The sequence below is a fragment of the Camelus ferus genome, chromosome 1 (genome assembly GCF_009834535.1).
Source record: "Camelus ferus isolate YT-003-E chromosome 1, BCGSAC_Cfer_1.0, whole genome shotgun sequence".
In the NCBI taxonomy this organism is placed as follows: domain Eukaryota; kingdom Metazoa; phylum Chordata; class Mammalia; order Artiodactyla; family Camelidae; genus Camelus; species Camelus ferus.
The window spans coordinates 101,939,627-101,964,041 of NC_045696.1; the positions used below are offsets into that span (position 1 = coordinate 101,939,627).

General features: G+C 38.8%; 1 protein-coding gene and 1 long non-coding RNA gene across 7 annotated transcripts in view; one reads left to right on the forward strand and one right to left on the reverse strand.

Annotated features, from left to right (window-relative positions):
- SLC9A9 (solute carrier family 9 member A9) overlaps positions 1 to 24,415 on the forward strand; it is a 607,055-nt gene that overhangs the window by 102,829 nt on the left and 479,811 nt on the right. Inside the window, exons 1-2 of one of the 6 annotated variants that reach the window (XM_032486894.1) lie at positions 3,908 to 4,251; positions 18,830 to 19,032. The exons of 3 other annotated variants lie outside the window; for them this stretch is intronic. In XM_032486894.1, coding sequence (XP_032342785.1) covers positions 4,077 to 4,251; positions 18,830 to 19,032 — 378 coding nt within the window. In that variant the 5' untranslated portion in view covers positions 3,908 to 4,076. Of the gene's footprint in view, positions 1 to 3,907; positions 4,252 to 18,829; positions 19,033 to 24,415 lie in introns of those variants that run through there. 2 more of the 6 variants (XM_032486901.1, XM_032486928.1) reach the window with 2 other exon arrangements.
- Positions 984 to 11,101, reverse strand: LOC116665868. Its single transcript, XR_004322619.1, has 3 exons — positions 10,653 to 11,101; positions 3,002 to 3,173; positions 984 to 1,225 (listed from the first exon to the last, which is right to left on the reverse strand). It is a non-coding gene; the product is annotated as an uncharacterized LOC116665868 (long non-coding RNA).

Here is a 24,415-nt window from a genome sequence, read left to right on the forward strand (position 1 = left end):
GGTATTATGCAGTGAATTTCTCTGGGACTTAATACTGTCCAAATGTTTATCATGAAATTTAACTTTCTGTGAAATTTTTAAACTCTCATTTCTCTGTGGGAATCTACTGATGGGAGGGGTTCATATTCAAATTAGGGGCATTTTTATGGTAACATGTGACTTTTGGTGGGTAAGGGAAGCTAAGATATGTTAAAAGATAAATTGAAGCACATTAAAATTTTCAAGAGTTTGTTTGAGCATGCATCCGTTCAAACTAGGGCAGCACCAAGCTGAAAGTGATTAGGAGCACTCCACCAACAGGAGCTAGGAGAGAAGTTTTTTATAGAAAAGACTGGGAAACAAAGCAAGGACATTATTTGATTGGCTACAGTTAAAGCGGTCACCTTATTTGGGAAACCTTAGTTGGCCATTTGTGATTGGTTGTTCCTAAATTTTATTTTCTCAGATTTGAGCACATTGACTCTGGCTTAGGTTTGGTTTGTTTGCATAAGTGACCAAGGCATCAGAGTCACCCCAGTCTAATGGTTGCCTCAGTTAATTACTTTAACTAATGGATTTATGGCAAGTTTGAAAATAGAACAGGTGGTGAATCTTTGGTTTAGTGCATTGTGTGACCTTCACATAAACTTAATTACAGTCCTGTCCTGTCCTGTCCTCTTTTAGAACCTTTGTGGGCAAAATATGAAACTCCCACCTCACTGGTCTCAGAGAAGGATAAATACACAGAGAGAGGCCGAGTGAATGAGACAATGGGATTTTCCTCTAACCCAGGGTCTGTGTTGACTTCAGTATTTTCTGTTAAGTCTAATGTTGAGAGAGAGCTAAGGTAAGGTGGGGCTCCAGGGAGCAGGGAAGAGGAACCCTCAGCATCTCTCCTCACCCTAGGGAAGTTTCCCTTCTCAATTCTCTAAGCCCACAGTCTCCACTATCTTCTCCAAGAACAAGGGACTCTCAAATGGTTGGTTAGATCATGAAACACAGTCTATGGGTTCTAACTGGTCACATTCACAGCGTGGGGTTACTGTGCTACACAAGGTTATCTGGCGTGGAATTCTTCTCCCTTCAAGTCTTTCCTTCCATGGGGCTGGATGGGCAAGCTGAGGCAGGGCATACTCACTGCAATAAGCTGGGCCATCCTGCTTTTCTCTTTTCTTCCCTCCTCTCACCTACATGTTGTATCTTGCAGCAAGAGCCTTTGACTCAGTCAGCTAGCAGGTGTTAAGATCTAAATTAAGAGACAATCAAGAATTCTCCTTGGGCTTTGTGTTTAAGTTTTGAGTTTCATCCCAACTTCATCAGAGACCTAGCGCTAAGGGTTATGTCACCAGCTAATAAAAGTGCCTTAATTTTTAACTGATATTTTTCTTTGTGTGACTATCTGGCCTCAGGAGTCTCATAAAGAATAATCATTTTTGACAGTACAGGATTTGTAAGTTGGGGGAACCTTGGCTATTAGGGTGGCCAGTTGTCCTGGTTTGCTTGTGACTGAAAAGTTTCCTGGGATACAGGACTTTCAGTGCTAAAACCAGGACAGTCTCTGACAAGCCAAGATGAATTGATCACCCTAAGATGAAATGCCATCTTAAGGCCATTAAACCCTATACATAAATTTAACTCCTACTGGCTGTGTAACCTTGGATATATTAGCAGCCCTCTCTGAGCCTTAAATCCCTCACATGTAGAAGGGTTTTTATGAATACTACATTAAACTAAATTAAATTTCCCAGCATATTTTCTGGTACATGTAGATACCAAATTAATATGTGTTTTTATTTCATTTTCTTACTTTCATTGGTAAAGAAGAATATAAAATGATATTCTGAGAAGAAAACACAAAATAGGAGAAATTGAAATACTTTTCTGAATGCAAGAATTGGAGAAGTTTCCTGAGCTCCCTTTTCCTCTCAGCTTTCTGTCTTAATGTAAAACAGTATCAGAATTGGACAATGCAATAGTGAATGTATTCCATTCTTGGAATTAACCAGGGGCCACCTATTCAAGTGACTGTAGAGGCCATGCAGGGAACATGAATGAGTGAAATGGGGTGAATGGGACTTGTGGCAAACAGGCAACACCCCCAGCCCTAACAGATTGTGGCCACATGGGAAGGAGGGCCCAGTGTGCCAGAACTTAACATTTTTTTCTAGAGAAGCCATGTCTATGATCTTTTATGTGAAATATACTTCTTAAAATATGTTGACATCAAGCTTAAGATTTAAAAAAAACAATGTATTAGCCAGTCAAAACATTCCATTGGCCTTTAATCCTCTCACTGAGTTGCTTCATTGAGTAAGAGAGGGAAATTAGGTGTCATAATAAGACAACCAAAGAAAGTTTATTCTGCCCAGATGGAATAATCATCATTATTGAAAGGAAACCAAAGTAATTAAATGGTGACTGAAAAGAAAAAAAAAATAAGAAATTGCGAAGTTTTGAATTTGGGTTGTCTTGTAGCTCTCATGACTCGAGACTAAACCTGTGGGGTTGCAAAATTGTAAAGGTAGAACCTGCTAGCAAAGCTTCATGAAATGCTTGCAAGCATCATCTGACAGATTTCAAAACAGTTTGAATATTAGTCATCACAGATATGCCTGCCAAAAAGGGTAGTATGTTAAAAGAACATCTGCAGCCCACATAAATACCCCTTACTGAGTTAAACTCAGGAAATCAACTTCAAAAGTTGCAGAAGGCAAAGCAGCTGAAACAGCAGAGTTTTATATTAAGTGGTTGACAGACTTCCTCTGTGGGTGCAACTGTTATTGAGGAGCTAGTTAGCTCCCAATATATTGCATGTTCGACCTCCAGCTTTTGGTGACAAGATGTTTTGAGGATATATTTGGACTCATCCTACTCAATGAATCACTTACACTGTCTAAAGTGAATACCAGTTCTGTCAAGTATGGACATACGAGGTGATTATTAAAAAAGCAGCAGAGCTGATGGTAGTATTGTCTTGAACTTTTTCAAAAAGCATAAAGATATTAATTCAAACAGAACCAACCTGCCAAATGGAAGATGGTCTGAAGAATCATCACTGTCTGTGCCCTGGGATTCTGGAAACTTCACTGTTGGTGGCAGACTGTTCCTCAGTGAACCACGTTGTTTTGCCACAGGACAGAGGAGGTTTGTGATCTGTAGCAGATTTCTATGGGTCCTGATCGTGTGGACAGGAGCTTACAAAGAGAAATCCACGTATGTGGCATTACTGAGGATGGCTGTATGGTTTCTTACTTCAAAGATACGTGTTTAGCTTTCTTTCTTTTTTAACTCATCATATAAAAACAGTGCAGCTGCAGAGATGAGGACAAAATTCTTTTTGTCTTATGCTTTCATTTATTCTTGTTCAAAGGAAAGCAATTGATTCAGAGTTTAAATACTGCTCTTGTGACTGCCAGTTATATAAAGCCAGAGAGAGAGAGAGAGAGAGAAAGAAAGAGAGATAGAGAGAGAGAGAGAGAGAGAGAGAGAGAGAGAGAGAGAGAGATAGCGAGCCACATACAAAATTATTTCTTGCTTCTCAAAAAAAAAAACAACAAACACAAAAACCTCCTGAAATCATCTTAGGTCAAACCCATCACATTGCTAGGCTTTGGTTGGGGAGGGAAAATCTCGCATGTGACTGAGGTTATGATTCAGGAATTGGCTTTTTGAACTTAGAAAATGTGTTGCTAATTTAAGGTGATCTGTTTTATTATTAATCTGCAATTCACCAATTATGCAGCTTCAGAAGACTTGTTCGAAAAGATTGATCATGACTCAAGATCTCAGAATGATTCCTTGCAGGCTTGTCCAATATGAAAGAAATTTCATGGAATGAATCATTTAAAGACAGTAAGAGTAGATGATGAAACCACACTCTGGAATTTGAAAAGAGACGGGGCTGCTTTAAGAGAGAAACAGGAAGTTGTAACTAGAAGCCATCTGAATACTAAGCCAAGACAGAATGCTCATGAAGTAGCAACTTAAGTGGCAGTGTTTATCCCGAAATCCTCAGGCAGCCAGATCGTCTTAGACAAACCTTGATAAAATAGTCCTTATCCAGGTTTTTATCTAAGGAATCCTGAGAAGACAGAAGAATGGAGAGACAGCGAAGGTTCATGTCAGAGAAGGATGAATATCAGTTTCAACATCAGGGAGCAGTGGAGCTGCTTGTCTTTAATTTTTTGCTCATCCTTACCATTTTGACAATCTGGTTATTTAAAAATCATCGATTTCGCTTCTTGCATGAAACTGGAGGAGCGATGGTGTACGGTGAGTGAAGAAATTGTAGGATTGATGTGAAACTTTTTGCTTGGGCGTAATTAGAGACTTGTGCTCAGATGGCAAAGTATCGAAACTGGAGAAAATGTGCTGATTGAAATGTCATTAGCTTGATGAAAGGTGCTGCAGCATAATGAATGCTCATCTCTTTACAGATGAGCTGCCGAAATTTGCCTTGTCACAGGAGTAAATGTCACAGTTGTGTTCTCACGCAGCACATAATGAGAGTCTGTTGACAGATGTGGGTCCATTGTCATGTGAGGAGCCAAACCAGGCTAGCTGTTTGTTTTTGTAATGATAGATATTGGGAAGTGATGGCTCTGAGGCACAAAGAGCAGCCTTTTTTCACAGGAGGGGCTGATGAGCATTATAAAGTTCTAGAAGCAGCATCACTTAAACATGTATTGGGTAAATCCTCTTAGATCAACTAGTTTTAAGAAGAAAACTTGGAGAAATGCATTCCACCCCTCCTACTGGGATAATTTTGTTCAAATCTGTTTTAATTACATGAACATGTTTTATTTTCTTATAATACACAAGAGTTTCTTTATGCAGTACTCTTCATTTCTTAGCCTGATTTCACACTTTCTAATTAATAATAATTGTCATTATTAGTATTATTTGCTGTGTGTCTTCTTTTTTGGAGGGAGGGACAAGGTGTGGAAATGCACTTAACATTTTAAACTCCCAGTTGCTCTTTCTGTACAATTTACCATGCCATGCCTTTCAGAAAGTTTAATAAAATGTGGCAGAGATTATCCAGGCTATACTCTCACCTTTTAAAGTAAGATGGAAGACAGGTTTAAAACTGACCTGATTGATGAAATAGTTCACTTTACCACTCTTATCTCAGTCTGATAATGGATAGGAACTTTGAACACAGTGGAAAGAGCTGAGGTATTGCTATAATTCATAGCAAAGGATAGACTTTTGTATTTCACTTCCCTTATTTTTGGAAGTCCTGAAGCCTTTTATACCCCTGAGGTTCAGGGAAGAGGATCAATGCACATTTTATATGCTAACCATATGATGTCCTGATGATAACAATGTACAGTCATGATTTGAGACCATAAGAAATCCTATGCCTTAACTGGATCCCACTGTGAGATACTTGAGCTAGAAGGCAGAAGTTTCAGGCTAAGCAGTGTAATTTTTGTCAGGAGACTGGCATGCTGATCCATTCAGAGCACAGAGCTAAATTCCTTTGCATGGAGGGACTTAAAACACACAACAAAACTCTTATTTGAGGGGAGAAACTCATAATCAGTTTAAAGAGAAATAGTCAAAGAGAAGGGAAGTGACACCATCAGATGTAAAGCCCTAGGCGCCAGTCATTGCCCTTGTCCATCATCAATGGACCAGGCTCTTGCTCCTGACTTGACTAATAACTAATCAAGAGGATATGGGAAGTAATTTGAGAAGCCAGAGACAGTGTAATTCTTGGAATTTAATTAAAGGGCTATATATGGTTTAGCAAAACATAGGTTTTAAAATTACAAACTTCTATTAGATGGAAAGATTTCTTCATAGCCTTGAATTTGATTGAACTATGACTGATTTACCAATTTCAGCTTATTTATGATGGAGATACTGTTTTGTTAAACTTTTGATTAGGTTTTGGTGACCTATTAAAATTCAGACATACTTTGTGTTCATAAGACATAAATGTAACTTTTACTTTTGAACCTTAAAAATTCCAGATTATCTTTAATACTCAAAAACTCCATTAAATACTTTTAAGTTGTGGTTAAAGTCCTAAAATATTAGCACACTGAGCAACAGTTGAGGTAGCATTTCTCTAAATTGCTATGCTTAAGGCATTTTAGGCTTAAGGTTTATTATGTGTGGGATTAAAGTTCTGTCCTTCTTTCATGGATTTTCTATACGAATGTTATTAAAAGCAAGTTCTGAAACAATGTAATATACAAAGGTTATAAAAAATTATGGAGACATGCATATATGTGATGAGTATTTGATTACTAGAATTTTTAGTATCCTTGAGTTATCTTGAACTGTATAAATCAAGGGAAAGATTTTTATTTTAGTGTTATTTAATTTTTTTGGCATAGAATTATAATTGTTGGAATTAAATGGGATCTTAGAGGTTATTTTTTCTAGCCCTCTCATTATACAGAGGAAGAAACTAAATCTCAAAGAAGGGGAGTAACTTCCCCTAAACTGAATCGCCACTCATAGCAATATCCGTGTGATTTACTCATCCCTATGCCTAATAAGGTTCATGTTCATCTTAGAAGAGCTGCCACTGATAGTCTCTGCAAATAGTCCATACGGATGGCATTAGTGACCTCTCATATTTCCTCTTAAGGGATGATCTAAATGTTATGTCTAAAATATTTATTAGGGACTTTGTCAGTGATGTAATAAAATAGTCTGAAGCGACAACAGAGAAATAAGATGGGACAGTCTAATAAACCTTTTTAAATGTAAGAGGAAAGGAAATGCCAAGCGAATGAATTTCCCAATAGCTATAAATGTTGAAATTCTTATATTGGGAAGGGGTCTTAGAGATCATAAGTCCACCATCTTCATTTTACAGGTGAGGAAATAAAGACTTAGAGATGTGAGGTCATGTAATTAGTTAGCTGCTGAGCCGGGATTCAACTTTTATCTCTACTAAGAGGTGCTGAATATATTTTAAAATAAATAAATTCTTTCAGTGATTGTCCTGCAGAGAGGATGTATCTGTGAGATCCAGATGCATCCTCATATTGTTTTTGCTTTCAAGATAAGTCAGATAGATTCTATTTTCCAGGAAGTCCAAAAGAGTGAAATTTCAGAGAAAGACCATATAAACCCCTTCCTTATCAGAGGATGGAACCTATGCTTCTGTGAGAGTCCTGCCATGGGCATGATGATAATAAATGGAGAAGAAAAGAAACAAAACTGTGGTTCAAATTTGAGCTTTTAAAAGGTTTTTTGTTTGTTTGTTTGTTTTAAAGGGGATGACCATTGAAGAGTAAACTGCACCTCAGTCATCTCCATCTTACAGATAGATACACTTGTAATGAAATATCTTCTAAGATTTCTTGGTCCTGTATATAATACTTATCGATGAATTTGGCTAACAGTCCCCCTACTGAACTATTGCTCTTACTCTCATAAACTATTTGCATAATGTGTCATTTTCCTCTGTGTCAAGAATCATAAATATTTTTCTTAGGCACCAGATTTTGTGTAATCCCTCAGCCCGGCCTGCTATCTGCCTTTCTGTTCATATTCCATTGGCATGTGTCAGTTATCCTTTAGAAGACACAATAGATGTTGATGCATTTTATCAGTATACCAGGAAATCCAATTTGAAAATTCCAGGGAGCAGGGGCTTAGGAAATGAGCAATTAAAGAAAAGTTAGGGGAAAAGTGATAAAACAGAACATTTAACTACTCTTTTACAGTTATTATTAGAAACAATTTCCAAGTTGTTAACCTTAAAATATCCTATGAAGGGTTGTAGAGGTGAAGAAAAATCATGTGTGGTATTTGGTTTGACTCTGTGTTTACTGGAGATAAATCTGATACTCCAAAAATACAAATAATCCATTATATGAAAAGTAGCTTCTTTTTTGGTATCAAGAGTCCTAGGATACTTGCAAAAATTAGTGGCAGCATTTTAACAATATTTCTGCTTCACCAGGAATAGCAATTTGTAATTGTGTCTCATGACATCCTATAGCTCTTATTATTTCAAAATCAAAGGATTAGAATCCATAACTGGTTTAAAATACAACCCATAGTAATGTTCATTTAAATTGGACTAAAAGCTTTAAAGACTATTAATGGTCAAAATATTGATTGACAGCAGATGGTGCACTTTGCACTGCTCACTTAGGGCAACGTATCCCTTACTCATTGTTCATAAAAGAAAAATTGCTCCTTGTTCCCTGATAGCATTAACAATTCCATTACTCCTCACTGAGGGCTACCTTACTTTATAGGACATTTATAATGCCATGCATTTGAGAGTTGGGATCTGAGCTTAGGGACAGAATAATTTAAACCTCTTAGAATTCTACTTTTGATTTCGTAGCCTTACAATATAAAGGACAGTCTCTAAATACACATGGAAATCTCACTCACTATTTAGTGGGCTGAAGGGAAATTTCAAGCCACAGAGTTTAGATTTTGAATTCATTAAACTATATTATATTAAACTGTTAAACTATGTCTGATCCTCTAATAACATACTTAGAAGTTTAATAGGGCCAATTGAGTTCACTCAACAGCGTATTTTTCAAGATTTAAAGAAAACATAGTTACATAGTCGATCACCAAGGTTTTAAAAGCTATCTCTCTTGAAAAATCATAAGACATTAATTTTATCCTAGCACTGCTTGGAGGTTCCTCAGGATAAACTTGGGTTGTTGGACATGGTGTGGCTCTTCCCTACTGATCCATTTTACTCTGCTCTAGTCCAGCCGCTTGACTGCCAGGCCAATAGGAGATGTTGACTGCTACTTCACACCCTTCTCCCTGCCTGGAAGGCCCTTCTGAGGCTTTTTATTTATTCAAATGTGGCATGCTTTATGGAGAAAGCATTGGATTGGTTTTTAAATCCTTATGACTTCCCTTTTTTTTTTCCCCAGTCGCTAAATGCATGACTTTGGGCAAATGACTTAACCTCTAGCCTTACTTTTTTCATCTAAAATGAGGAAGAAATGAAATATGTATCAATAACCTTCCTTCCAGCTACAAAAGCCCTTCAAAATTCAGGTCAAGACTGACTTTAGTAACCAGGCATCTCTCAGCCACTCGAACCCAAACCAATAGTTTTCTTCCCAGAACCCTACCAGCCTTAAATGACATCTAAGTCTTTCTCCCAGATGGGATCTTGGTTAGTGTTATTTTATGATTCTTAGTTCTTCCAGTCCTGCTCTGATTGTGTATTGAGTGCTAAGTAAATGCTGTTGAATTCCTGTTAGAAAGACAAGGAGAGAAAGTTATACCATCAGAACAGTGAGGGCTGACTATGAATTTGGGGGTTTGTGGATGCATATCATATGAAGATCAGAGTGGCTCTGGTTTAATTTGAAGAGATCTGTAGGAAAGGTAATTAAGGTTAAGAGCCTAATGAACTAAACTTGTTTTCCTTTTCAGTGAAAAAAGATTGATTTTCAGATATCATGGCAAGGTTTTCCATGCTATAAAGTGTTAGCCAAAGAAAGGTTGAAAAGTGGGAAAATTGAAGGTATATTGCTCTATGTAAGTTTTTAAAAGTTAATTTTAAGAGAGTAATCTGCTATATATTCTGCTGTGCTTTGAATCCCTAAGGAGCTATAGAGGAAGATCTTAGAGCAAACCACTGTGTTGCCTCAAAGGATCCCCTCTCAGGTCTTAAAGGCTAATGAGCATGCACATCAAGAAAATGAATTATGATTTAAACTATTTATTTAGATATTATATATAGTCTAACTTGAATTAAAATTACATGACTAGGCACGTGGGGACATGACGAACTAACATTTCTTAATCATTTATTATATCAAAATAACATAATAAAAAGGAATTTAAGAAATAACTAATAAAAATCACTAACACAAATAGCATTTACAGTGTGAACTTTGCTGTCATAAGTACTTTACATATATTAGCTCATTTAATCCTCACAACAACGATTTTTTTTTAGATGGAAAAACTGAGAAATTAAAAATAAAGTAACTTGCTTAATGTCACAGATCTACTAGATGTCACAGCTGGACTCAGACCTTGGCAAGTTTGGCTCCATGAGGTCACTGCGTATCACAGACAAGGGTGTGTTTGTGTGTGCATGTGTGTGTTACAATGGGGGAGGTATTATCATTTTTATGTTACAGATAATCAAAGCAACACTCAGAGACATAAAGTGACTTGCTGGGCTGACCTTCAAACCAAGGACCATAAAACTCATGTTCTTTCACCTATATCCCACATTTAGCCCTGGAAGAATTGCTGTTATTTACTAAATGTCTACTCTGTGCCAGGTGATAGTATCTCAGAAAGTTTATAGAAGAAAGATAGAGATTCAGAGATCTCACTACATACTAACCTTCATTGCGAATCACCATATCCATGGAAAATAGGCATGAGGATCTTCAGTTTGTATATAAGGAAACAGAAACTCAAAAATTTACAACTTTGGCCAAGGCTGCACACAATAATTGTCAAGAACAGCATTTTTGAAAGTTAATGCTCTCAGATTTTGGCCACAATGGTCCTCTCATTAAAGTCTGCTGTTGGTATGTAACTCTCCCATGAAGTCAGGAGTGGGGAGACCTTGGGGAAGGGAGGTGAGGTAGTTAAGTTTTCTATTTACCTTGGAGCTTCAGAAATGTTATACTGTCTATAGTAAAAAGCCCAGAATGGGAAAGACAGTGGGAGCAATATGTGAAAGTACATACATGCCAAGCAGCTGGGTTGAAATTTCCCACGGAGTGTGATGAGGCTGACCCGGAAACACCTGCCCCAGCATCAGGGAAGGTGATGTTGCAAGTCTGTGGCCATTCTGGTTTTAAATGCCTGTGGTTGTCAGAATGGGTGGGGAAGTTACTGTAAATCATGTGGAACATGCAAAATAGTCTTTCATCGTATGTTAGTTTAATGGAATTGAATTTTTGGAAGAGACTGAAAATAAAAGCATTAATTATGCTCTGGGCTCTCCAAGCTCAATAAATCCTGTGTGCATGAGCCTGAGATGGCATGGATTTTGACAGTTCTATGACTGTGGTGGCACTCATATTGGTAGGAACCTTTGTTTTCCAGGGCAGTGCTTCTCACAGTGAAGTCCCAGGACCAGCAATACCAGTATCACCTGAAAACTTGTTGGAAATGCAAAGATGTAGGGCCCAACCCAGACCTACTAAGTCAGAAACTTGGGGTGGAGTCCAACAAAGCAGTGATTTAACAAACCTTCCAGAGGGTTCTGATGCACTAAAGTAGGAGAACTACTTCACCAGGAAAATGAAACTGAACATGCAGTTCCTAGTTTTGTCTCCTTTGTTTTCTTCTATCTTTTTTCTTTCTCACTCCATTACCCTCCTGTGATGAAGAAGGAGTTTGGAAGACAACCTTCATGTATTGGAGAGGCCCTTCCTCTTTCACTATCTATAGTACTTTGTGACATTTCCACCTCTGGTCTGAGGAAAAAAAAGTCTGCTTTGTGTAAATATTATAAAGTAAGAATCATTTCGTTTTAGTCAGTATGTTTCTAGTCAGATATCTCTATCTCTATATTTCTTCTGTAAGCTTCCTAAGGGTATTAGCTAAATATAAGCTGGTGGCTGAAATAGTTTCTAGAGAAAAGTTTCCTATAGTGCTGTGTTAAGAATCCCAGAGTGCTGTGAAATGTGTGTGTTGCGTGTTTGTGTATATAGTGTGCATGCATGTGTTGTCTGGGATGCCCCAAGGATAGGAGTCCACATTGGACAACCTACCATAGTGGACAATCTCATGGTTGAGACTCTTTGTTATTTCCCATGACTCTAACCTGTCCAAAGATAGAACTTTGGATGAGGCATCCCAAGGTGGACCAGCTTCATGGACCACTTTCCACCTTGGAATATCATGGGATACTCTTGCTGGCAGATGCTCCAGAGCAGTTCTGAAATCCTTATGAGACACTTTTCTTCAAACCAAGTTGATAGCACAAAGCAATAAAATGTGTCCCTTTTAGCAACACTCACACATTCCTTTAGTTCTTTGAATTTGGAAGGTTGTGGGAGGGCAGAGAAAAAACAAAAGCCCTAAATAACCAGAAGGCATTGTATATTTTTACTTTGTGTTCTATAGCTGACTAATCTCAGTGTAAAACTAAACTGCTAAAGGAAAATGTTAGGGAATGCATGTAACATTTGAAACTCAAACCCATGTCATCTCTCTAAATCAGTGTTCTGACAAACGCTTTGGTAAGATGGTGGAGGTGGATTAATATCATGTAAACAGTTAAAAATTGTGGAGTTGCCACTTCATCTCTAATATTTGTGAATACTATCTTACAGACAGTTAAATGGTGTCCACTGGTTTGGCTTCCTTCCAATATTTAATTACACTCTTTCCTTCTTTTTTTCCACACCTGAATCCCTAGTTCATGTTTTTCGAATCTGAGCAACTGAAATTACATTTTAGATTCCTTGCCTTACAGAGTCTCCCACTGTAAAAAGTCTTAAAAGTGGTCAAGGATACGCTTCCTTGGGCTTTATTTTATTCCTGTTATCTTGAAATTCCTTGACTCAAGTTCCTCTGCTAAATTCTTTTTTTCACATAAATATAAACTAATTCTGATGTTAACTTCCTTTCCATGTTCCCACTCTATCTCAGTTCTCTCTTTAGATAATTGTCTCCAAACAGTTTCCTCTGCTCCAAGACAGAGCAAATCTACCTCCCCAAAGGAGCTCACTTTGTTCTTCTTCAAGATCTTGGCAACCATCTCCTCCTCTTGAACATGCTCTGTTTCTCAGCTGCTCTGGGGCCCTTGCCCCAGCTGCTCTAGTGGGCCATCCCAAACTGCCTGAAGCGCCTGATTAGCCCTGTACTCATTGATTTCCATGTGCTTCTCCCTAGAAAATCCACACCCTCTTCTCTACCTTGCAAATCCTATGCATCCTTAAGAACCTCCTCTGTGAAGCCTTCCCTAACACTTTAGGGGTGGAGTTAATTAACCTCTTCTTTAAGATTCCTTGGGGCTTTGTACATTTACTTGTTAAAAAAAATGTATCTATTAGGACATATTCAGATACTAGTCACAGAAACCCTGACTCAAACAGATTTAAGCAATATGGACATTTATAATCTCCCATAACTAGAAGTCTAGAGAAAGGCAGTTTTCAGGGCTGGCTGACTGGCAGTCTACTATTGTCATCAAGGACCCAGGTCCTTTCCTTTGCTCTGCTCTGCCATTCCCAGTCCTGACTTCAACATCAGGCTAGGAGCCAGGTGGGTATGGTGGTTCCTGGTGTCCTAACCAGGCCCAGGAATAGCCTGAGGAAGAAGAGAGCTCATCTGGTCTCCCCCTCTTCTCTTAGGATGTCAAAACTTCTAAGAGACCTCTGAGCAAGCTTCCCTTCACATTTTATTGTAAACTGGAATAGATTCACATGCCTTCTAGTACCAATCATCAGCAAGGGGAATGGAAACATCCTTGGAACTGAGAGAGAGAGCAACTTACCCTGAGCATGTGTGGGGAGGGGTGGTTAGCAGAATGAATCAGGGCTTTGTTGCGGGGAAAGGGGAGGATGGATGCTGGATTGGCAATTAACAGTTCTGGTGCCCTTATCAAGGTGAAATATAAGATTACATATTATAAGGATTTATCTTCTTTTTTAAAGTAAGGGACAATATCTCATTTCTGTAGCTTATTCTTGGTGGCCCCTTAGTGCATAGAGAGTGAAAAAACTACAGAATTCTGTTGTTCTACAGTCTTCATATATTAACTACATTTTCTTTAGGCTTCTAAATTCTCTCCGATACCATGCGGCATTTAAATATATATATGTGTAATAGTCTGTTCAGATGCATGTGTATAGTTGGGCTTGTTGCATTGCACAACTCCTGGGGAACACCAGTCCGACAGAAAAAGAGCCTGAAGGGAGCCTGCTGGAGTGGGCCATGCAGTGTGGCAGTGTGTGTGATAGTGTGTGAACACAATCATCAGTTTGAACGGAGCCAAAGACATTGCAACACTTTATATCTTCAAAACCATTCTGTAAGCCATTTCATTATATGTAAATATAATCATTATATATAAAAGTAAATCCCCATCCATATTCCTATAAGAAAAGGCCCTTTAGGATAACACTTCAGCATCATGTAGAAAGACTGTCAATAAGATGCAGGGAAATTGGTTATGAAATGAAGGCTTAATATAAGAAAACACTGAGGAAACACTTTTTGTACCTTATTCTTACTGGAAATCAGGATCACAAGATTGGGCAGGAGAAAAAGGGCTAGTAAGATTAAAATATTTTAATATTTTATGATCAGGGCCATATTTTATTCATTTTTATAACTCCCACAAGCCTTAGAGCAATGATTTGCATGTCTGTAGCATGAAAGCAGAATGAGGGAGGAAGGGAGTGGGGTTTTCTCGTAATTTTCAATGTAGAGAATGAAGTGAGAGCCAGTCCAGAAGGATGAGGCTTATATTTTGAAATGTTTCTCTTTCCTCTTTCCTCCCTCCCTCCCTCCTTTCTTCTCCCTCAAACACCACCATGTCAACTGTATGTCAGGCATCTGTTATGAGAGTTCTTTTGCAAGCTCTGTGAGGAAAGGGACATCGCAGCAGTTGTGATGCTCCATACATATGACATTTTTAAATGTTGGTCACTGACTAACTACATAAATTCAGAAGATCTTTTTCTTCTTGAATTCAAGGGAGTTTGTGGACTTGGAGAAAGTTGGGTTATAACTGCCTAAAGTGTTTGGCATTTCTAGAGAAAAAAGAGATGAATAATAGCACAGTCTCTGCCCTAAACCATCTCATTGTCTAGTGGGGGTGACAAAACCAAGGTCTACAAAGCACAGCTGAACTATATAAGTCTTTACAAAATTGGTCCATAAACAGTGTGTTCAAACTGTGAGTGCTGAAAGAACTCAAAGGCTAGAGAATCAGTGAGCATAAGCTGCATCAGAGCACAGGCCCCCCAGGTGGGACGTGAGCTGGACTTTGTAGGATTGTGAGTGCTTTAGGGATGAGGTCTGTTGTCCAAGTTCCATCTTGGGGCTTGTTGGGGTGAGGTCAAGTTCCCATTACTGTCACCCTAATTGCCCAGATGCTCAGACTTGTAGGCCCAGGGAATACATCTGGACTAGAGTTCCTGCCTAGAGAAGGTAATGTCATCAGCTGGCCAGGTGACCGAGCTCAGCAGAATGGAATGTCATGCTTGTGAGGATACAACCTGGAACCCGGGCTGTCCACACAGATGTTGGTGGTATTGCTCTGCTGGTACAGGCTGCCCCCTTTTCTCCCTGGGCAGGTAGGGCTCTGGTTCATGGCTTACCAAAGAGAGTGTTGTGGTTTGTGTCCATAAGTCATGGTAGACAGTCCCCTCTTTCCTTCTTGTGTACACGGGTGGTTGATGCTTTCTTTATCTTGTATCTCTTTGAGGTGTAAAAACCACCGTCCTTTATTAGCATACTCTTTCTACTAGCAATTCTACTTTATCTGTCACCTGCTCTCATACAGTCTTGGGCTGGAGTACAATAGCTCAAGACTCCACATTTGTGTCAGCATATGGCTAAAGCTCTGAGTGGATGTTTGGCTGTCAAAGGCATTATGAAGCTCCGTGGGTAGGTGTCAGGCCTTCCACATCAAGGATTTTTCAGTTGCTGCTATTGCAGCTGGGGTGCACAAATGGGTGGATGTTTGTTAACTGAGTGCCTTCCCCACTGGCCCTTCCACCATGCCAAGATGTTGATTCCTCTCAACCCTTGAGGTTGAGGAGAAGCAGAGCCAGGGGCTTTTGTCTACTGTGTTAATTTGAGTCCTCCAAGAAGCAGATGCAGGAAAGAGATTAGTTGTGCAAAATATTTATTGGGGGAAATTCCTTTGAGGAAAAATGAGGAGGGAGCCTGTGGATGCTGGGCCAGCTATCAGGCCTTAGTGGAGCACCAGCCAACCCCTGTGGAGAGAGGGAAGGAGGGGATGCTGGGTAGGAAAAGGTTTAGGCTGTGGTGCAATTCTAAGAAAGGTTTGGCCAGGCTGATGAGAAGTCTTTGAACTATGGTGGCCCTTCAGAGAAGTCCCATCTCCCTGTCTTAGTGCCCCTGGTGTGGTCAGCCATTGGTCAGCCAGATTCCAGACCGTCATCAATGTGCTCCTTATCGTGGGAGATCTATCTGAAAGGTGTATTTTATGGCCATTACGTTTGGTCACCTCTGGTGGCAAGCAGCTTTCCACCAGTGTGCCACGTGTTAAAGGCTGGGATCAGAGCTGGTATGGGGGGCCAGGCATGGCCATTTAGCTTTTGAGGCATTGTATGAATTTAACTGCAGAGACCAGGTACTAAGCACTTGCTATTATGACAAATGCCTGTTTTCCCTGCTTGGGAAAAATGGTGGACACTTCACGTTCACTTCTTGCTATTGCACTGAAAGCATTTGCGAAAACAAGCATGTCACCCTCTGGGAATTTCAAATAGTATTAATACAGGTTCTCTCCATTCCACTCAGCAGAAAGCAGAGGTCATAGTATCATTCACCATACCTGCCAAGTTACTTTTAGGAAATGAATCCTTCCTAGGCAAAGAGTGTTAGAAAAATGATGTTCTTACTCAGACACCCTAACCACATGCAGTGTACATGACGTGTCTTCCTTTCTCCTTCCTGACTAATTTTATTGTGGTCGTTTGACGCTGCACATGGAAGGCTGCCCACTGTTCTGTGGCGGGCCCGTCAGCCATGGTGGTTACATATCCGTCACTTACTTTCTCTTGCCAGCAAAGGTTAGAATAAAATATTTCTCACTAGTATGGAGGAGTGGACCACACACTGAAGCAGAAATAAGTAAGGTAACATATTCTTAAAAGAAATCTCTTTTTATTCTTATCTCTCACTATAAGTAGCTCTCCACATTATTGCCAAAGTGATAGTTCTTATATGAAAATGTGACTGTTTTACTTTCCTGCCTGAAATCTTTCAATAGTTCTATATTATCATTGGGTTAAAAAGAAAAACTTCTTTGCCTGACAGAGAAGCCTCTTTATGATCTGGCTTCTGCAGTCTAGAGGTGTTCTCTCTTTTTGTCTCTTTCCCTGTCTATCTGTCTCTCTTTCCACTTATTCTCTTCTTACTCCACTGCTGATACTCTAAACCCGTCAGATTTCTTAAGTCCCTCTGTCTGTATACATTGTATTCCTAGGTCATCTTAATGACAACAGAAGCACTCACATTTTGGTGACACAAGAGAAGTTAACTTTTCACTCACATAACAGTCCAGTGCAGGTTTTCCTGGTTGGTGGATGTCTTTTCCCTACCCGATGTCTCAGGGACCCAGGCTGCTTCAGCGTAGTGACTCTGTCTATCTAGAGGACCCTGTTGCCTCCCCACCCATCTGATAGATGGGGAAAGAGAAGGGAGAAAACTCACCTACTTCTTCAGTGCTGTGCCATATACCACTTTTCTTACGTTCCTTTGGTGGGAACCCAACGAGATGCAAGACAGCCAGAAATACAATCTCTGGCTGAGCAGCCACTTCCCTACAACTATTCTACACATCGACGAACAAAAATCCTAGGGAATGTATAGCTGTCTGTCTCTGCTGTTACTCACGTGCTGCCACCCACATGTGCAGCCTGGATCCTGATTCATTCCCTGATTCAGCTCATCTGGACAAATCTTATGTGACCTTTTAAGATTCATCTAAAGCTTTGCATCATTCAAAGGGCTTTGGCATGTCTCTTCTTTATACTCATATAATGCAGAGTCCTTACCAGCTGTCATAGCACATGTCATGTTGTATTATATTTGTTTGCTAATGGGTCTTCATTTTACAGACTTCAGCTCCTGTAGGATTGGGGCTGTATTTTTATTTTAAGCCTGTAAATGTCTGGTGTAAAATATGCACCCAATGAATGTTTTATTGAATAAATGAAAGGCAATTAGATGACTAGATTCACAAAAGCATGGTAAAACCCTCAACATTTGATGTTTTAAAGAGTGAACTGTGGATTTATCTTAAATACATTAATCCTAAATTTAAATCGAGGAATGTGTGGGCTTCCTTGCTATTTGTTAATAAATCCACAATATTAAGAGAGTTCACATTTATCTGATTACCACAAGCATCCTTACAGAGTTTATAAACTTAAAAGTCAAGGATTGTTACTTGGGTTCAACTCTTTAATAAAAGAAATATTTAATCATTAGAATGCTTTTGGCTACAGGTGAACAGAAACTTGATTTTAAATTGTTTGAAAACTTAGAAAATGTATGTCACATATCAAGAAGTCTAGAATTAGTATAGCTCTGGGATAGATTGATCCAGGGCTCAGTGAAGTCATCCAGGACCTGGGTTCTGTCTATATCTCAGTCCTCCATCCTCAGTATGTTTTTGGACTATATCCCCTGAAGGTCACAAGATACCTGACAACAAAAACATGGATAAACATATTGCCTTGATCATGTCCTAAGGGAGAGAATAAGAACACCTGTCCCCTAACCATGGCATATAAGTACTACCTTGTAGTCTGATGGGGCTGTCTCAGAGATGTGCTGATCTGTGGACCAGAAGCTTTCTCCAGGGGAATTCCATCTCCTGCCTGATTAGGTTACTCAGTATCTGTCACAGAGCCAAGGCTTCCTTGAAGCACTTGGATGGATAGAAAAGGTGGATAGCTCTTTTCTCCAAAATCTATGGGTCCATTAGGAAGGAGAACAGGGGGAATATTAAGAGTGTCCATCACAAATATTTTAACAGTACAATCTATTGAACTGATATCTATGGAAGAGTGAACACTTTTCTAAACCAGGCAATGACCCTTTTTCCTGCCACTTATACAAGTTCTAAATCACATATTTAAAAGCATCTAGTACTGAACATTTTAGATTACATTCCTCCAGTGCAATTATTTATCCTTTATTTTAGGCCTTGTAATGGGATTAATTTTACGATATGCTACGGCACCAACTGATATTGAAAGTGGAACTGTGTATGATTGTGGAAAACTGGCCTTCAGTCCATCAACTCTGCTGATTAATATCAGTGACCAAGTTTATGAATATAAATACAAGAGAGAAATAAGCCAGCACAACATCAGTCCTCACCAAGGCAATGCTATACTCGAAAAGGTAAGGATCCTATCTGGTCATATATTTTTGTTTTCCGGTACAAATAATTGCATCATATGTGAACCACCATATATAATGCAGTCACACACACACACACACACACACACACTTATGCCTCTTTTCAACACCACACTAATGGGGCAATTTAGTTGACTAAACAGCTAAACCTCGATATACTTTTATTATAAGCTCAGTTGTCTGTATTTTTTTTTCTAAAAGTTATAAAAGAATGCTTTTTAATATAGTTGTTTTGCAAGCCACAGGTATATTAGGTAAAAACATAATAATGATTCAGCTGACTCTGCCTTTCATGATACTTGATTCAAGTTTTCACATGTGTGTTTTGTGTCATTATATATATATTACCAGCTGGCTACTCAGTTCAAATCTTCCTTAAGTCAAAATAAAAATGGAAGAGAATTTTTTAAAAAAAATTGCACTTGCAAGCCTTGATCTAGAATGACTGACTTCTGGCTGCCAATGCAAAACACTGGCCACTTGGTTGTTTATAAATACACTGACGCACAGTCAGTCTCAAGAGATCTTAACTCCATCAATTTAATTAGGGATCTTAGACTGCAAAAAGAAAAATTGTGAAGTTACTCATCTTTTAAAATTTATTTCATCATTCCAAATGTGTGCACTGCTTCAGTTATTGGAAGGAAAATGTCTTTCTGCCCCCAGGACTCTGGTTCAGAAAACAGATAAGTTTACCTTTTGTGGTGCCTTGTGTGTGGGTCAGTCTTTGGAATAAGTGAATTTGTGTTTAACCATACAAGTACATGCTTAGAACCAGGATCTCAAGTGACTTATTCTAGATCCTTTTATGTCAGAGCTGAGAACTTCCTTGAAATTATGGAAGTGCATTTTATCACTTTAATCCCATATGGATTTCGTTTTCTCTTAACATATACATCTTTTTTTTTTTTCATTTTGAGAGATTTGGGACAGGAGGGGAAATGTGTGATCTCCTGTTTTTCCTCATTCAAGACGAGTAATTTTTAAGTTGTTTTTTTTTTTTTTTTTTTTTTACAGTATCTCTCACTAGCACATTTCTAGATTAACTTCCTCCTAGCACTTGGTGAGGCTCAGAAAAGTCAAACTAATTATAATATTATCCTAAATCAGACTTAGGAAAGTTAATTGAAGCACACAAAAAGCAAATTAAATAATGTATTTCTGAAGTAAATAGGAGCAATATGTAGATCTTCTGCTATTTTGGGTGATCTCTTCCATGTGATTCTTTCTGGGTAATAGAAATTCTTTCATGGGTAATAGAAAATTATCTATCTTGAAATAAATAATCCTTTTAAATGAACTTGTGAGCAGAATAGGATTTAAATACATTCTTCATTTTTACCTTTGATTATTACCAGAGCATAAATTATTTCCCTTCTCACTCTTTTACCTATTTTTATCTGCATTTCTAAGTAATATTATTTCTCTGAACAGGTTGACCCCCAAAGATGCTGATAATCATCTCTGTTATTATAACAATTTGTTCTCTAACAGGATTGCCAGCAAACACCTGATCAGGAATTTTGTTCCTGTATTATTGACATACTGATTTCTTTATCAGCAAACTCTAGTGTTTGCTTTTTAAAAAATTACAGCAAGAGATGGAGAAAATGTCTAAGTTTCTGGAGCCCTCTTGGTTTTTTCGTTGGATAGATTATGAGTTCTGAACAGAAAATATTTAATGGACCTTAAATGGCTCAACTATTTTATAGATTAAGTTCTAGATCATATGACTTACTGAGTCACAATTAGCATTTGCTCCTCCAGGTATCCAAGATTGGCAATAGGTGACTCAGTTTCCAGGGTAACCCCCCACCGCCCCCACTGCTGGTGGAGAAACGGGCATCCACTTATACACTTACCATACTAGGCGACTTTTAATGGGAAGGATATTTTTTTATAAATAGCCAGAGTATATCTGAACACACATTTGTTGCTTATGTGCCAGTGTTGGGGGGCCCTAGTTAGTCTGTGAAATGGAATACCCATTGTCTGTCTTCCTTACTGGGAATTCTCCACTGCATGAAACTGCTCATATCAATCAATCAATCAATCAATCTGTGTCAGATGCTAAAGAACTCCAAAAAAAGGCCCGTTTATTGGAAGGCTTGTAGGGAGTCACCAAGGGGTAATGGGGAAAAAATCCTGCACCAGACTGATGTGCCATGCATCCTTAGTAAGTTCCTTGAACTTCTTAATCTCCAACTTGCTTGTTTGTAAGGTGGGGAGATTAGGACTATTTTGTAGGATTGTTTTAGTGTTTAAATGAGACACTATATATAAAGTGCCTGACCACCCACCATAAGGCCCCTTACATTGCTCTCACTACCTCTCTCACTACCTGCTCTCACTGCCTCTACTACTTACCACTTCCTCTGCCACTGGTAATACCCACTGCCAGTACCGGTACCATCACTACTACACTACTTCTAACATCAGTGCTACCATTGCTGCTACTAGGTAATGTTTGAATGCTTAATGTATGCCAGGGATAAATGAAATGTGTGTTTGGGGTTTTTTCCATTTATTTAACATCCTGGGGAGATAAGTATATACTAATGTATACTATATGCTAGTATATAGTTTAGTTCTTGATTATATCACATAGACTATGAGGATTTTAAAACTTTACAGATTAGTTGTCACACAAAGCACTTGTCTTGCTTCAGGACCTCTATACATGTTACTCTTTTTTCCTAAAATGGTCTTACTCCTGCTCTTCAGTTGTCAGGCTCCTTTTTATCCCTAGAGTCTTGAAATTCCATCTCTTCAGAGAGGGCTTGCCCTGTGATTTTCTCACACCGTGTCCTCTCTCTCTCTTTCTTTCCTGCCTTCTCTTTTGTTTCGAAGTACTTAGCACCATCTGAAATTTTATATGTATTTTCTTGCTTACTGATTATCATTCTTACATTGTTTAATGTCCTCTAGGCTGTAAACTTCACAAAGGCAGGGATGATGCCTTTTTTACTGACCAGTGTATCCTCAAAACCTACCATAGTGCCCAATGCATACTGCTGCTGAATAAATAGTTTGTGAATGAATAAACGAATAAATGAAAGAGTCTGAGAGCTTGGTGGAGCATATACAGATAGAATATTTGGAAGTTATCACCTTGGAGTTGGTAGAATATTGTTCTGGATGCCTAATGGCTGAAGAAACTAAGATATTATCTAATTTTAGTTGTGTAATATAAGTATAAGGTATATCAAGAGAAATTACAAGGTGGGTCAAGGTCCCACTACTGATCAGAGGCAGAACTGAGACCCACGGCACTTTACCCTGAGTCCTGAGTGGTTTATCATACCCCACACCACTGGACAGGCTTCTGAGTGGCCCTGTGGGAAGAGGAAGGGCAGGGTGCCTTGGGCTGAGGCCTGGGGATTCTCACAGTGACACAGGTGGAAGGAGATAAGGACCAGTGCTGGAGAGAGAAGAAGCTGGGTGGGATTATGGGGAGAAGTCCAGCATGGTGGCATTGCAGAAGCCATTGGTGTGACTCTACTGGTTCCTTTTTCTTTATGGTACAGATTAAAAGGAGTATTTGGCCTTTGTTTTTAAAAGTTACAGGATGAGGTAATAAATTTTACAATCAGAAGAATGTAGTTTAGGGGCTTGGATGAAATTCTTGACTTAAGGATTTGGAGAGGCTGGAATAAATTCCTGTGCAATGTAATCATTTCTTGGAATACTTGTAAGAGCACTTGTACTTTTGGGATGGTTAGGCATTGTTGTGCTTGGAAAAAGCATTGAGCTTGATGGCTTGCTAAGTTTCTTCCAATAAGAAGGTATAAAACTGGAAAATATGAGAGCTGTTGGCATTATATAAGCAGCAGTGTATTCTACTTTAATGCTATGTTGTAAAAATATAAAAAATTCAGGAAATACCGTATGCCAAGCTTCTTTTGTTCATGCTTGATACAGATAAAAGTGTAGAAAAGAAAAAAATATTTTTGCTTAAAGATCAGTGAACACTTTTTCTATATATTGTGAGCAGCTGATGTTCTCAAAACAACCTTCTGAGAGAATAAAACTAGATAGTGTTGCTCGGTGTCTATCCAGTTAATGTTTCCAAAACCATTTGTCAAATTGTTCTGTGGATCCAAGGTATTCTTACCTAGTTTTAACTGAATGAGGCCTATATTCTGTTACACAATGGCTTTACAGACATTGATTTGTTATGGAATATTTAGGAATACTAAAATATCTACTAAGCATTTCTGAATTTCATATCAATAGAAAGTTTAAAACTTGGTTTTGAAGAGCAGATGATAAAAGTGCTCTCTCCATCACTCATCCATTCTTTCAACGCAAGTGAACTGAGTCCCATCAGTATCAATTCTGTTTTGTTTGTTTTGGGGATAATTAGGTCTGTTTGTTTATTTATTTATTCTTAGAGGAGGTACTGGGGATTGAACCCAGGACCTCATGCATGCTAAGCATGTGCTCTACCACTTGAGCTATACCCTCCACCCGCCTCAACTCTGCAATAAGGAATGGTCTCAAGGAGTTTATTGGTAAATCTGGGGAAAACACAGCATATGAATAAATGAATAAATAGACCACAAGATAAGTATTAAAGGAGTGGGTCAAATACCACAGATATTCAGAGGGTACAATATTAATCCTTACTAAGGTGATAAGGAAGATTTCAAAGAAGCTGATTGACTGTGGTGGTGATATATGTAGTGTGTGGAGGTGGAAGAGCCATTCCAAGCAGTAGGAAAAGCATGATGTGGAGGTGGAAAAAGGGGTAGAGAATATTCCAGGAAAGAAAAGTATTTCCAGTTTGTTGAAGTATGGAAGACCAGTGAAACATATGGGGCTGGGAATAAGGGCAGAGCTTGGTTACAGAATCCCTTAAATGCCAGGTTGAGAAATGCCTACTCTATCTGTAGTCAGTGGAAGAATGTAATGTTGACAAAAGCAAAGGAACGGTTAGGCTGCTGTGTACAAGGTAGAGAGTGAAAGCAGGCAGACAGATGAGACCTGTGCTTGGATGGTAACCAAGGGCCAGATTGAAGAGAAGCAAAGAAGGAAGATGCTGTAGATTTTGGAGCAACTGGGCATGAGGAGGAAGAAAGAACAGCTTATTCTGCTACCCTGTTTTGTGGGTTCACAGAGAGTGGTAAGACAGAAGTGGGGAACTTAGAAATTAAGGAAAGGAGCTGGTTTGTAGTTGAAAATCACAAGTATAGTTTAAAACTGATGAATGAATGAATCAATCTATCTCATCACTAATTTATTTACCATTGATTGAACACATTATGTTTTTCCACATTGATATGGAAAGGTGAACAGGCCATTTGGCTGGAAAGGTCTTGCAGACCCAGTAAACTTTCAAAAAGTTGTCAGCACAGTTAAATTT